The 13,986-nt window shown below is 38.1% G+C and overlaps 1 protein-coding gene across 11 annotated transcripts in view; it reads left to right on the top strand.

Annotated features, from left to right (window-relative positions):
- Positions 1-13,986, top strand: part of MYOCD (myocardin) — a 198,463-nt gene that overhangs the window by 150,034 nt on the left and 34,443 nt on the right. For 7 of the 11 annotated variants that reach the window (XM_039321984.1, XM_039321972.1, XM_039321973.1 and 4 more), the window contains 5 exons: positions 1,014-1,079; positions 6,157-6,212; positions 8,596-8,671; positions 9,597-9,758; positions 12,666-12,841. In XM_039321984.1, the coding sequence (XP_039177918.1) occupies positions 1,014-1,079; positions 6,157-6,212; positions 8,596-8,671; positions 9,597-9,758; positions 12,666-12,841 (536 nt within the window). Of the gene's footprint in view, positions 1-1,013; positions 1,080-1,941; positions 1,991-6,156; positions 6,213-8,595; positions 8,672-9,596; positions 9,759-12,665; positions 12,842-13,986 lie in introns of all 11 variants that reach the window. The other 4 variants (XM_039321975.1, XM_039321976.1, XM_039321977.1 and 1 more) reach the window with 1 other exon arrangement.

The following is a 13,986-nucleotide window of genomic DNA, read 5'->3' as shown; positions in this document are numbered from 1 at the left end:
ATTGTGGATGTTGATTCCTACTGCCCTTTGCCAAGCTTACTCCCTAGTAACTATGTTTTGGATTGCAAATCATTACAGACCTATCAGCATGTTGAGCAATTTTGAAAGATTTCTGCATAACATTTGTAATATATAAATTGATTCTTACTTGCTTCTTTGACATGCAGCTGAATGTATCACATCTTCCTGTAGCAGACAAAATATGATTTCTTCATTTAATATTCTCTCTGGTCTGAAGCGTCATTTCTCCTAATTTTTAAAATGTCAGAAGTCTAAAATGCCACTGAACTTGATTTTCAATTTGGAAACAAATCTAGTGACTTGAATTTTGAACCACGACAATTTTGGAAAGACAACGCAAGCTAAGGTGATGGTGTTCACCCTTTGTCCTTCAAGATAAGCTTATGTTATGCCAGATGTACCTGGTTATCCATTGTGAGTGGAAGTGAAAGAAAGAAAGGCATTTGCAGACCCTATAAGTGGACTTTACTCACAAATGAAAGGGAGAACAAGCTGGACTTCATAAATGTCAGAAGTTTCAAAATTATTCAATTATTTATAGTTACAGGCAGGCCTTCTCTGTAACATTGGCCATACCTTCCTAGACTGCCTCTCCATTTTAGCTACATCCATTATTTTTCTTCAAAAGCCTAAAAAAAAAAAGACAAGAAGGAGAAGAAAGAAAGAAGGAAGAAGGAAGGAAGGAAGGAAGGAAGGAAGGAGGAGAAGGAGGAGGAAGAGGAGGAGGAGAAGAAGAAGGAGTTCTTTTCATAGCATCCTTCAATAGTAGCTTAAGGCTGCAATCTCACACAGGAATAAAACTTACTGATTTCTAAATAAGATACATGCACAACACATTATGTTATCTCTCAATTTGATCTAGTTAGAATTTCATTCACACTCTGTCAGAGAAAGAATAGCTATTGCTTGCATTCTCTTCTGAACAAATGAAAGGTTTGCGGTTATTTGAGCAGAAGTTAGAATTCACTTCTGAAAGATGCACTCTCTCCCAGTTTTACAGTTACGGCTGCAGCAACGAAGAAGCCGAGAGCAGCTTGCCAACCAAGGCATCATGCCACGTAAGTACTTCATTTTGTTCTCCCTACCATCACTGTATCCACAGGCATCCTTGGTTGAGGTCTGCCCTGTCCCCCACCCCCACCGTCTCCCCCTCGCCCAGTCCCTGGAGCATTTCATCAGGATAATTACTGATTCAGAGCAGGGTATGGCCTCTACAGGTGCACTGCTTTAGGATCTCCAGTCTAGAGCTATGCAGTACCCTTGCAGAAACCAACTTTTTCTCAGGGGAGGGATTGAAAAAGAATTCTGTATAGAAAGATCTTTCATGAATGAAGGCAAATATAGGTATCCCAGGATAATGCTGCCGGATCCAATCTGGGTCGGTCACCGGGACGCATGCTGCAACTCTTCCTCAGGGAACTTCTCTGTATGCTCTGGGCTATTCTGTGTGTGGTATTTGTATGGTGGCTGTTGTGTAGCCACCAATGCACAGAACAGCCCAGAGTGCACAGAGAAACTCCCTGAGGATGATTCCAAACGCTTCTGGTCCCAGTGACCTACCCAGACTGGATCCCGCAGAAAGATCTTTTTTCTCTACTCCTCATCCTGAGAGGGTTGTACTCCTATTTTCTGCTCCAATGATAAGCTAGTAGAAGGAGTTTCCCTGTAAAATGTACTTGGGATTTTTTTTTTTTAAAAAAAAAAACTTAATTGCCAAGAGCTATTGCTGCTGTGATAATTAAAATAAGGTATAAAACTTTAACTTGTACTTTTCTAAGTATTCTAAAGAGCCCTGGGATCAGTGGGGATTATAGGTGTGGTAGACTAGATTGTATTAATTTGTTGCCAGGTTTGGGATGCCTTGCAAAACAACCCTTCTAAGGTAGGTCATTAGGTCATGATTATTCCAATTTTTTGCAGATGGGGAAACTGAGACTGAGAGAGATAACACCTTGCCCAAGGCCACCCAGTGAGTCCATGGTCAAACTAGGATCTGAATCCAGGTCTCCCAGCCCAAACACTCTATCTGCTGGATCACCCTAACTCTTAGCCCCCCACACACAATTTCTGCAAAAGGCTTTGGGTTTAGCATGTGGTTGTTAGCTCTGCTATTGCTTTCCTCTTGAGTCACAACCTGCCAACCGTTCTATGCATTTGGCATGGATCATCTGTCACTTCCCTGCAAATGGCGCATGCAGCAGCTTGGCAGTTTCATAGGGCATTTCGGTATCGGTAGGACAGGTACAGCATGTAATCACTTCTGAGTGGATCCTCACGGACTGTTTATGTAATGCGTGGCCCAAAGTTCTTGACAGTTTTATTCCTATCCCACTATCAGGCCAAACTGGCGTGTTCTGCAAAAATGAGGTGTCATTGGTGTTTGCCAACTGTCAAGGGATGCTCTGACACCCCATAAAAGTTGCTAGTTTACCTCCCGAAAGGCATTTTTGGTCGCAAAGAGAAGAAGGAAGAAAGTGACAGGGAACTAGAAGCAAGAATAATAGTTGTAGGTTATGCTCTCAGGCAAACAGATCTGAACCACCTCCTAGATGTTCATCCTACCGAGAGAGAAATCTTTATCTCCTGTCCTTCATAATCCAAAATGTATCTTCCTCAAGAAGACAGAGCTTGGCAATATCCTTTACAACCACTGAGGAGCAACAGATTTATTTAGCTAGGTTTTACAAAAAGCAGATAGGAGAGCAGCCATGAAATAAGGCATGGGTTTTGTTAGATTTAGCTAGCCATATACAAGATAAATAGATTTATGCCACATGTCTTTGGCCAGTTTGTTTGTTTTCTGCAAAAAAAAAGTAGATCAGGAAAAATCTTTAACAGCCTTTACAGTAGTTCATTTTAAATAGTAGTCATTTATTATGGCAAGTAATGTCAATTACCTTTTTAATCTGATTATTTACTTCTTTGTTCAGTGATGATTTCTACAGAGTAGGCAGGGAAATGGCTACCAGAAATGGTTGGAAATAGCTGCTGATACTAAGTGGTATGAATTTGGACAGGAGATCCCTGGAAAACCCACAGAGAGAAAGAGTGGAAATATCAGTCATATTATTCAGCCTTCTTCCTCATTTGCTGTCAGTATTTACTTTATAAAAATGTTCTCTTTTTCTCTGTGACTTTTCTCTCTATATTCCTTGCAACACATTACACTGGCAAAATTCATAATTGGAGACAATGATTTGATTAGTGTTGTTGTTTGATTCATTGGTAGAGTACATTTTTAAAAATGTATTTGCCTAAATTCTATTCTTCAAACCATTTTCATCTCTTCCTTAGCTCACATCACACCTCTGGACAGGCATATTCGTTCTAAAGCAGGGATGTCAAACTTGCAATGTCATGTGACATGTCGTGATGTATCGTGACTTTTTTGCCATTGCCGACAATGGGGTGGGCATGGTTTCACTATGATGCATCCGGCCCGCAGGCCGGCATTTTGATACGCCTGTTCTAAAGCATCTCAAAGGAGGAGGGAGGTTTTAGATTAGCAAAGTTGGCACTGATCATTTTTACAATTTATTCTGCCTTTTCTCACTAATTTTTTTTCAGCTGCTAACTGTGGCATTAGAAGTTGTTCTCTATGCTTTTTTTATTGCACTCTTTTTCTTATCTGTTTAGTTTTTGTAGAGTTGCTGTTTGTTTTTTGAGTGTATATTAGATACATATATCTCCTGAGTCCACTTAAGTGTAGGAGATAAATAATAAAGTAGCTTGTCCGATACATCAGTGCAGAATTACTCATTTCTCTGACAACAAATTCATTTGAAACAGAGAAGCCATAACTGGCATGTGAATATTGGATAAATCATTGATTAAAAGCAGTTTTTACTCTCTTAATTTTTTTTCTAGTGAAAGAAAGTAAAAAAAAAAAAACCATGCTTGTGAAATTAAAAAATAGTATTGCCTTTATTTTCTCATTGCACAGCTTATCACAAATTGTACAAAGAAAGCAAACAATAATTTGACACTTACTAAAAAAAGGGATCTGAATTTTGTCTGCAAACTTTGAGATTGAAGTCAGTCAAGACGTATGTGTCAATGCACCTTCGCTAAGCCTCTTAAAATATAGAGGCAGCTTCCCACTTGATGAAAAACAGTTCCAAAAACAAGTTTATGGGGAAGAAAGATTTCGTTATGAAAAATTCACTGATACTTCAAAAAGCCAGAATAGACCACTTGATTGGCATCTATTTAGCTTCTAGTCGGTACAGTTTGTCAAGTTTAAGATTCTTGCCTTCTATTTTCTCATTTTGAAATGAAATTTCAAAAAATAAAAATTGGGAAATATTTCTATCTCAATCTCTTTCTCTCTCTCTTTTCCTTCTCTATTCCAGTGAGATTATTAGATTAAAGATGAGTGTCAGATCTGGCACAGAATGGCTTCCTAATAATTAAACCTTATATTCAGGCTCTTGCAGTTGCATAAGCCCTCTCTCCGTCTCACTGTTTGTGTGAACCTCCATTTCAGTATAGTTCCTTTCCCAGCACAAACAAAGATGGGGGGGGGGTGGGATAGGAGCTGGCAATCTGCATGCTGGCTTGTCTGCCTGCTTAAGTAAATGGGATCATTGTCCCAGAGCTCTGTGCAAATTTAAAAAAAAAAGATAAACTATGAATTAAAAACACACAAACCCCAAAACACACTGGCTAGTTTCATGCAAAACAGAAGGGAACTTTTTGTTTTTACTGTAGCCTGTTTGGAAGAAAACAGACAATTAGAGCTGGCCTGTTGCCTGTTAACTCTGGTCAGTTTCACCCCTGCTCACTTTTCCTAGGCTACAGGATAGCAAAAAGAGTTTCAAGCAAGAGTTGGGGGGTGGGATTAGAAGCAAGCAAAATATTTTATCTGAATTCAGAAGAGACGGGAGTTAGAAAAGCAGATATTGTTAAAGTGCCCCTTGCCAGCAATTAACTGATTTTTGAAATGTATTGTTGAATTTATACTCCACTTTTCTGCTCATTCCAGCATTCCAAATGCCTTACAGTAGCCTTAAGATTATTTCATACTATGGCACTGTTTTTCAACCTGACAACTTTAAGATTTGTGGACTTCAACACTCAGAATTCCCCAGCCAGTGGTGGTGGTGGGGAAATGAATTCTGCACATTTCAAAGTTGCCAAAGTTGAACCCCCCCCCCCCGGCATTATAGCATAATCGGAATTGGATTCCATGTGAAGGACCTGCAGAGATGATTGGCTACTCAATACTGGGGAAATTAAGAAAGCAATTTTTGCCTCACACACTACAATTTCTCTGTCTCTTCTCTTACATAAATACTTAGTTGCTGTTCATTGCTGGCAGACAAATAAAATAGTTTCGAAAGAACATTACCCAAATCTGTCTTCTTCCATTGATTCAGGGCAACTTGGTGGTCCCAAGAGGCCATGGATGATACAAACCCATCATAATAATTAGGCATTTTTTCCGGTATATTTTGTTGTTGGCTTTTTAAGATTGTTTTTAATCTGCCTGCTACAATTAGTATGCTAAAATGGTTCATAAAAAAAACACAACTGGGAAAATTGGAATGTAATGGATAATGAATGTAGTAGCCCTTTAAAACTGATAAAATAAAATAAAATAAAATAAAATGGGGAGAAGAACATATTTTTCCTTTTATTGATTCCTTAAGTGCTGATGCCATGTGATGAAATAATGCTCAAGTTTTATTAAAGGAAGAAACTCGTTGGCAGTTTACAGCTAGATCTTCTCTGAATGATCATGCTGAATTCTCCACCCCAATCTGAGAAGCATGACCTAGCGTAACTATATTTAGAATTAACGTGCAAGATTATAAGTGCATCTCTTAGACTTTTTCAGAGAAAATGCCCAGATCCTGGACAAGCTATGCTTTTGTGTTAACCTCCCTCACCTCAAGATATCCACCACCAGAGGGTCTCCTGCTTAGACGACATCTGTCTCTTTGCTCAGCTCCACCCTCCACCATTTTTCACGCCACTGCCCGATCTATGATAAGACGAGTGATTTCCATAGGATTGTAGATGTCACTGTTGTTGTTGTGATTATTATTGTTGTTATTATGAAGAACGTGAAGCTGACTGTATGCCCCATGTGCACATTGAACTCACTAGGCTTCTGCCTTTTTCTGTTTGCAGCGCTGAAAAGCCCTTCTCCCTTCCATGAGCAAAAGAAGAGCTTGGAGAGAACCAAGGTAACATTGAGTAGGCATTTGAGTGGGTAGATAGTGATGGCCTCACCTCAGATAACAATCTTTTTAGGACTCAGAAAATCTCTCTGCGGAACTGTGACTGAAAAAAACATGCTTACTAACATGTCTCAATAAAGACAACAGTGCAAAGACAACATCGATGGGATGTTCAGCTTAGGCAGTGGCACATAGCCATAGGAAATTGAATATGTGCACTTTGTAAGCTGAAAGTGTGTTCAAGTTTGCTACACTTGATCATGCAAGCCATGAGGGTAGTGGGGAAATCCCAAAAGGAAACCTTGATCCTTGCTTGCCGTGGACCACATTGCCCTTCAGTTCTTATAATAATATAAGGTTCCTTTGAGCTGGTGATCACTTATGCTCTGTGTCTTGTTGGCAACAGCCCTTGCAGTGAGATTAGGCATTGTTAAAGCTAGTGGAAAAGCCAAAAGGGAAGAGCTGATAAAAAAAATTGCAATATATTCTCACATTTATTTTGCTACACACATGCTCATTGGTTAAGCCAGATCTTATTATGAAAAGAGATTGACTTGTTTAATAGCTGATCATGGGCTTGGATGATGGAAACACCAGTTCTGTAACAGGGTTGGTACTGCCCACTTGCAAATAACTTATTTGAAAAAAAAAGGTTTGTCTCATGTACATTGGACTAAGGATTTTCTTTTGTTTACTGGCAATTCAACTTGTCCTCCCACTCCCAGTTGGTGTAGGTTCTCCTATTTTCAAAGACCAAAGTATCATCTGCCCTCCAACAATACCAACGGGATGCTGTTCAGTCTGTGCTGTCTGTGATATGCCTGATAGACACAGTTCTTCTTTTGTTCAGACAAGATTCCATTTCTCATTGCAGATATGATACGATAACATGGATATATTTGTCTGCATGGAACAAGTTCTTTTTAAGAGATGTAGACCAACTAGGCCTTTAAAAAATGTATTAGAAGAACTATAATCCCATTGTAAAAGCTTTGTTTATTTGTGACTGTAGGTTCAATGTCCTATATTTCTAATTTATGGAACATGACAGTCCTTGAAAACTATCTACCACCATAAATAATGCAGGTTAGGGGCCAATAGCATAGAGAAGCTTTGTAAGAGCTTAGAAATGTCCATTGGTTTGAAATGCTTAGGAATTAGCAATAGTAATAGTAATAAACTTATATAGTGCCCCATAGTGTTTTACAGTACTCTCTGGATGGTTTGCAATGTCAGCATATTAGCCCCAGCAATCTGATCTCATTTTACTGATCTCAGAAGATTGGAAGACTGAGCCCATCAGGATCAAACTACAGAGTTAGGCTGCCATACCACATTCTAAGCACATTCTTTTTACTTATAGCCCCCATAACACAGCATGTGTATTATTTCTCTGTTCATGGAACAGTAGGATCTATTTAATAAATGACTGGATCTCATGCAGACAGGGGAACAAAATGATTGGCTCCATTTTACCAATTCAAAACCAGATTACAATAATGTAATCTCTCTGATGGGAGAGATTACATTATTTTACATGAGTGTCTTGCAAAAATGCATGGCTAATGTAAGAAAGGATCTATAGCCTATTGTGAAAAATTAATGTGCTTGGGAGACTTCAAGCAGTCTGAAGTATCTTTGAAGTACTGTGTATGTTCAGACATAGGTTAATATCTCACTGTCTCTTCAAAAGCTTCTACTGGCTGGTTGCCTAGAAGAAAAAAAGAATTATATGAGTCAAAAGACCTAAACTGGATCTATTTGGAAAGCCAAAATACACTCACAAATATATTCTCGGCCTTTATTGAAAGTACTGGGTGCTTTATTGAAAGTACTGAATGAGAAATTTACATTAGTATATTTCTTAGGTAGCTAGAGAATGGTAGTTTGATGGGAGGTCTGTCTGAATCTTTTTTTATATACATGACCTGAAACAACATTAGTTTAATTATACTAATTCAAACAAATGCAGCAGTAGTTACATGGACAAAAAGCAGCACCTGCAATTTATTTAAATGAAGCCACAGAATTTGCTTTAGTCCAAGTGTATGTTGTAGAATGTAGACAGTTGCAGGCTATGTTAAGAACAACTGAACTGTTTTGAATTTAATACATGTTCTAAATTGTTGTTTCATGTCATCAGTCCATTGTATTAGTTATCAGTAATTTGTGTTGTAAGATATATTAATGGAGGCCTTTAATAGATCCAAATCTAACTGGCAAAAAATTGGTATCCAGATTAGAAATTGTTGTAAGCAGGTCATGTTTTAAGCCTAGAGCAAAATAGAGAGTGTCTAGTAAAACAGTAGAGTATCCTTGTTATAATGCAACATCTAATACTTTTAAGCTAAGCTAGTGAGGTAACAATCTCTGTTCTTATGTTCTACAGACTGAAGATTATTTAAAGCACAAGATCCGAAATAGACCTGAGCATTCTGAACTGCTTGATATGCACATTGTTCAAGGTAAGACTGGCTAAGTTGCTCTTCATTGTGAAAAAAAAATCTATTTAATAAGTAAGTTAAGTCTTAATATTTCCTCCAACTATGTGCCATTCCATCTATCCACTCGTCCAAAAGTTTTGCATTTCTCTTTTAGCTTAGGAGATGTGGTTTTTTTAAAAATGGGGGCATATAAATGATTTTATCCAGATATGATATAAACAATGCCCAGTAACTCTAGTCTATTTACACTCCTCACTCATAATGAGTCCTAGTCTATTGAGATAGAGGCAGTGGAAAATGTTCCCATGAATGAAGAAGAATATTAGTTGAAAACCATATACAGGTAATACTTTTTGTATATTAAACCAACCCTGAAAGAAAGTCCTTTCCAACTGTTACATTCCGTGATTCTGTGATGTTAGGTACCTACTACTTAATGTAGTCAATGTAATTATTTTTGTTGCATATGACTTGTCATGCTTGCTGGAGTTTATTTTAATCATGCTTTGTTGAACAAGCTAGGAATAAAGCAAATAAACCATGAGGCTGAATAAATTATTATGATAGTGTGAATATTTCTAATACTGATTCTAATATTTCTAATATTGATTTTAACAATCAATAAGCCAATCCCTAGCCATAGTTTGAAACCATGATTTCCTTTCGAAAATAAGTTATGATTTACTGACTGGCCTTGTTGACATATCACACTAAGCTACAAACATGCCACTTTATGATATAGTACAAAGTGAAACCCATGAATGTGTTCTGGTTAAATGCTTTTTGTTACAATTGCATCCATGTATAAGGACCTGCATATTTCCTCTTTAAAGAAACTGTTCTGAAGTAACATAGAGCAAGCTGTGCTTGTTGAGCTTTTTCTAAGCAGGAAAAGAAAAAAGGGACTTGGTACAAGACTTAATAATTTTCACCACTTACTTGACAGATTCAGCTGCAGAAGAATCCATTCAAACTAGTCAGATGAAACTAAAACGAGCTCGTCTTGCAGACAATCTGAATGAAAAAATTGCTCTTAGACCAGGACCTCTGGAGCTGGTGGAGAAGAATATCATTCCCATTGACTCAGCTGTGAAAGAGGCCATCAAAGGTAATTTTAATAGGTACCTGTTCAGGTACACTGGTTTTAATTGGCAATGGTTCAGGTACACAGATTCCACTATAATGGAGAAACTCCTATGGGGTTGCCTTTTGAGTGACTCCTCTGAAGGAGCATGGATGCATGTTGAAGATCTACCAGGACTTAAGTATTCCTGAATGGTTTATTCCTTGTTGGCATGTCCCCTCCAAATCCAAGATATCTGTTTGCTAGCTAAGCAGGAAGACACTTGATCAAAGCCAGACTCGGCCCTGCAAAGATTACAGGGCATAGAAGGAATCTTCTTTTCTTCCACTGTCTTCCAGCCTTTCAGGGTCTTTGTGATAGGGCCTGTCTTTCCCAGCACTTTACTTATCAGTAGAAGCCAAGGGTCAAGTGCTTTTGCCTGCTAGATGACGGGGATATTGCATGGGAACACTTTCCAGAACTCCCGAGGTCTGCTGAGTGGCAGAGAAGCAGCATCTGGCAGGAGTCATACTGAGTCTTGAGGAAGCAAAACCAACAACGCAAAAAGTCTCCTCGTTGTGTTCCTCTAAGGAAATTTCTAGATGCTACAATTAAAAAAAAAGGGGGGGGGGTATTCTAGAATTTTGATGTTTGTTGACCAGAGTTTATCTATTGGGCAACACAGTCTTCGGATTTCCTTGAATATGTTTTCTCTCCCGGGATGAACTCCTTTTTTGCCAACATTTCTATCCAGTTTTAAGAAACAAACTGACAAGAGAGGAATAATTTGTCCTGAAAGAATAGGTAGCGGTTGCATTCTTCAGAGCTGTGAAATTCTGGAAAAAAATAAGGATCTGAATCTAAAGAGGATGCTTGTGTTAGTGTATGGTTGGCAGAAACTTCCAAAAGTTCATTATGGCCCATTATGTTGAACCAAATTTGTGTTGAATATGGGATGAAATCCTGTCTTGACTCACCTTCAGTAACATTCGACGGCTGTTGCAGAGCCATTGTGGTGCAGTGGTTAGAATGCAGTATTGCAGGCTAATTCTGCTGACTGCCAGGAGTTTGATTCTGGAACGGTTCAAAGTTGACACATCCTTCCATCCTTCCAAAGTCTTCTAGTCCAACTCCCTGCTCAAGCAGGAGACCCTATACCATTCCAGATAAATGTCTGTCCAATCTCTTCTTCTACAAAAGAAAAAAAAATATGATACGATCATAGAATAATTGTATTTTCTTTTAATTAATGTGAAGTATAAATTAATGAAATCAGATTTAGCTTTTGTCCTAGACACACCATTTTTGCAGTGATGATCCAGCATGAGAGTTCAAGATCCAGTGTAGCTTTTGGCCCAGAAAAGTTATATAGGAACTGATGGGGGTGGTTTAGCAACTTACATGGAAACAAATTGTGTACAAATTATATATTATAATATGTCCATTAGAATAAAAACTATCTTCCAAAAACCCAGATTAGAAAATAATGGCCCTTATTGCTCTAAGAAATATCTTGAATATATACATACAAGGTCTGCTAAAAAAAAAATCACTTGATAGAAATTCCAGCAGTCTAAGTTTATAACTTGTGTATTCAGCACAATTTTAACTGCATATATGTGATGATGAAATATACACTGAGTTTTATAGCCAGATCAGAGTATTTTTCTGAAATAAATTTTATCTTGCAATTATGAAGCTCAATCTCTATTGTATAGTGATAGTTTTCATCAACTGAGTACCATCACTGGTTGACTATTGCTTTATTTTGAGGTTCTTGGAATTTTTTTTAGGGGGGAGGGATTGGTTATTTATATTTTATTTTGATTTGTTTTATTACTGGTCTATAACTGGATAAGACTTTGCCATTGCAGTTTTGCATATCCATGATTGCTAAATAGAGATCAGGATATGGTATATACATAATGGTCCTATATACAGTTTTGGTCTTGTTTTTTTTTTTTTTTTAACATGATGTGTGCAAAATGGTCGATCATTTTGCACACATTCTTGTAATACATGTTACATTTAAAATATATATATCAAATTTACATGTATGGTAATTTTTTAAAGGATATACCGTAAGTAGATCATCTGGGCAGTGTACTTCCTAGTTACTGTAGGTTTTGGTGGATCAGCCTGGTTGTGAGGCTTCAAAGGGATTTTCTGTGGCAACAGACCTTCTTCTCTGCAGTGATTTACTCAGCTGATGAGGTGGTAGTATCTCAGTTGCACCATGTGACTCATACTTGGTTTCTCTGCATTGTGTGGCTCTTTCATAATCTTGAGAGAGTATCCTCTTGATTGTGCTGGTGCAGATCAACATAGTTTTGTAACACGTGGCCACTAGAGTTTGCTGTGAGCTGTGAAATTGGCTCTTTTGTGATCTTGCTGGATGGGTCTTTCACGAGTGAAGCAACTGCACAGTACTCATGTCTAGCTGCGTCATCAAGAAGGCCCTCCACTGAGATCACAAGGGTTGCACCTAGCAGAAAAGCCTGTGAAGTCACAGGAAACAACTGTAGCTACTTCTTCCATTATCAGTCAAGCAAGTTCTCTAAGAAGGAAGCCAGCTTACTAGGGAAGTCATGTGGAGCCTTGCAAGAATTTGACTCAGTCAGATCTGCCAAGAGGTATACTGTGCAGATGACATCAGTGGAAGGACATGCTATATGGAAGGAAAAAGACAACTAAAGACTTTGGAACCTAACCCCTCAGTTCCAGTGACTCAAGTTCTTGTTATTCACAGTTTTGTGGTTCTCATTTTAATGTTAAAATCAAAAATCATCTTCCCCCAAATAATGAGGGCCCTCTGTTGATGTTATATATACTGTAATACTAAGTACAAACATTTTCTAGTTACAATTTTTTTTCTTGCAAATTCATTGGATACCCATTGCCATTCACAATTAAATCATGATAACCTATTACTGAGTTCATCTATCTGTCTAGGTACCCAAGGAAACTTCACTAAATCTTCAGATGCCTTTGCTTTTGAAGAAGATAGCAGCAATGATGGGATGTCCCCAGAGCAAGTTAAAAGTGAGGATTCTCAGGGGTCTACAGAATTAGCAGCAAGAATCAAAATAGCTGAAGCAACATTTCCTTCAGTGTCTGGGACAACTCAGGTAAAATAATATTTGGTGGGGGTGTTTCAAGTCTCATCTCCTATTAAATAACAGGTTATTTTTAAAAAAAAAAACTTTTCAGGAGTGTTATTCTTAGATTGGTGTAAAAGCAAAAAACTATAGGGACTGGTTGAAACAATGAGGTTTGAAGGTTTGGTAATAGTTAACCTTTGACTTAGAGAGATTTCATAGCTTAGAGCAGGCGTCTTCAAACTTGGCCCTTTTATGACTTGTGGACTTCAACTCCCAGAATTCCTCAGCCAGGCACATTGGCTGAGGAATTCTGGAAGTTGAAGTCCACAAGTCATAAAAGGGCCAAGTTTGAAGACCCCCAGCTTACAACCTGTTTTGAAGTGTACCTGAAGAATGTATCATGCCTCTTTTAATAAAGTCATTCTTTGTAAGCATCTCTGGCCCCAGCGGTCTTGTATGAGAAAAAAAAATCCCTCTCACCCTCAGAGACAGCTTTTTAAGAGAGTGTTGAGGTAAAACGGGAAAATCCTGAAGAGCAGTTTTAAACAAAAACTCTGGGATGTGGAGTCCAACCCAAAGTCCAACCATCAAAGGATTTTTGCTGTTGTCTATAAGATGGGTGGATATATTTTAACAAGTATTCTAGGACCCAAATGTAGCTTGGAAAATGATGGGAATTCTTTCCAAATTTGAGGAAAATAACTGGATCCTATCGGCCTTAACAAAAAATGAACCTGGAATTGTTTGACCCAATCTGTAGACAACTTTGTACACTGCAGTAGTGCTGTTGGCCTGGAACATTCTAAGCTTTGACAGTATAATGAGTCCAGAGTGATTTCACTTTCCCTTTCTCTGTGATGACAGAGCTTTCAGATGACTGGTTTGCCAATAGTAAGAACCACAGTGCAGAAGAGCTGAGTTAGTAGTACATGGTTATTAGCTTTCCATTACATTTTCCTGAGTTTCCTGTATCTCTTCTCTTTAAAACCATGGTAATGATTTATCACCATATTACTATGGTCATCATGCTAATTTCATTTTTGGTTATTTATTATGTATTTTAATATGCAAGGTGTGCAAGCAGAAGACAATATTTTTCCCTTTCCAGTTTAGTGTGAGGAAAAACTGTACTTGTAGCTCCAACTTTCTATTTTCTCTGGATTAGAGACAGC

This window comes from Crotalus tigris, unplaced genomic scaffold (genome assembly GCF_016545835.1).
Source record: "Crotalus tigris isolate CLP2741 ecotype Arizona unplaced genomic scaffold, ASM1654583v1 scf7180000023830.6690815, whole genome shotgun sequence".
In the NCBI taxonomy this organism is placed as follows: domain Eukaryota; kingdom Metazoa; phylum Chordata; class Lepidosauria; order Squamata; family Viperidae; genus Crotalus; species Crotalus tigris.
The sequence above is the reverse complement of the archived record's forward strand: the minus strand, read 5'-3'. Positions and strand labels throughout refer to the sequence as shown.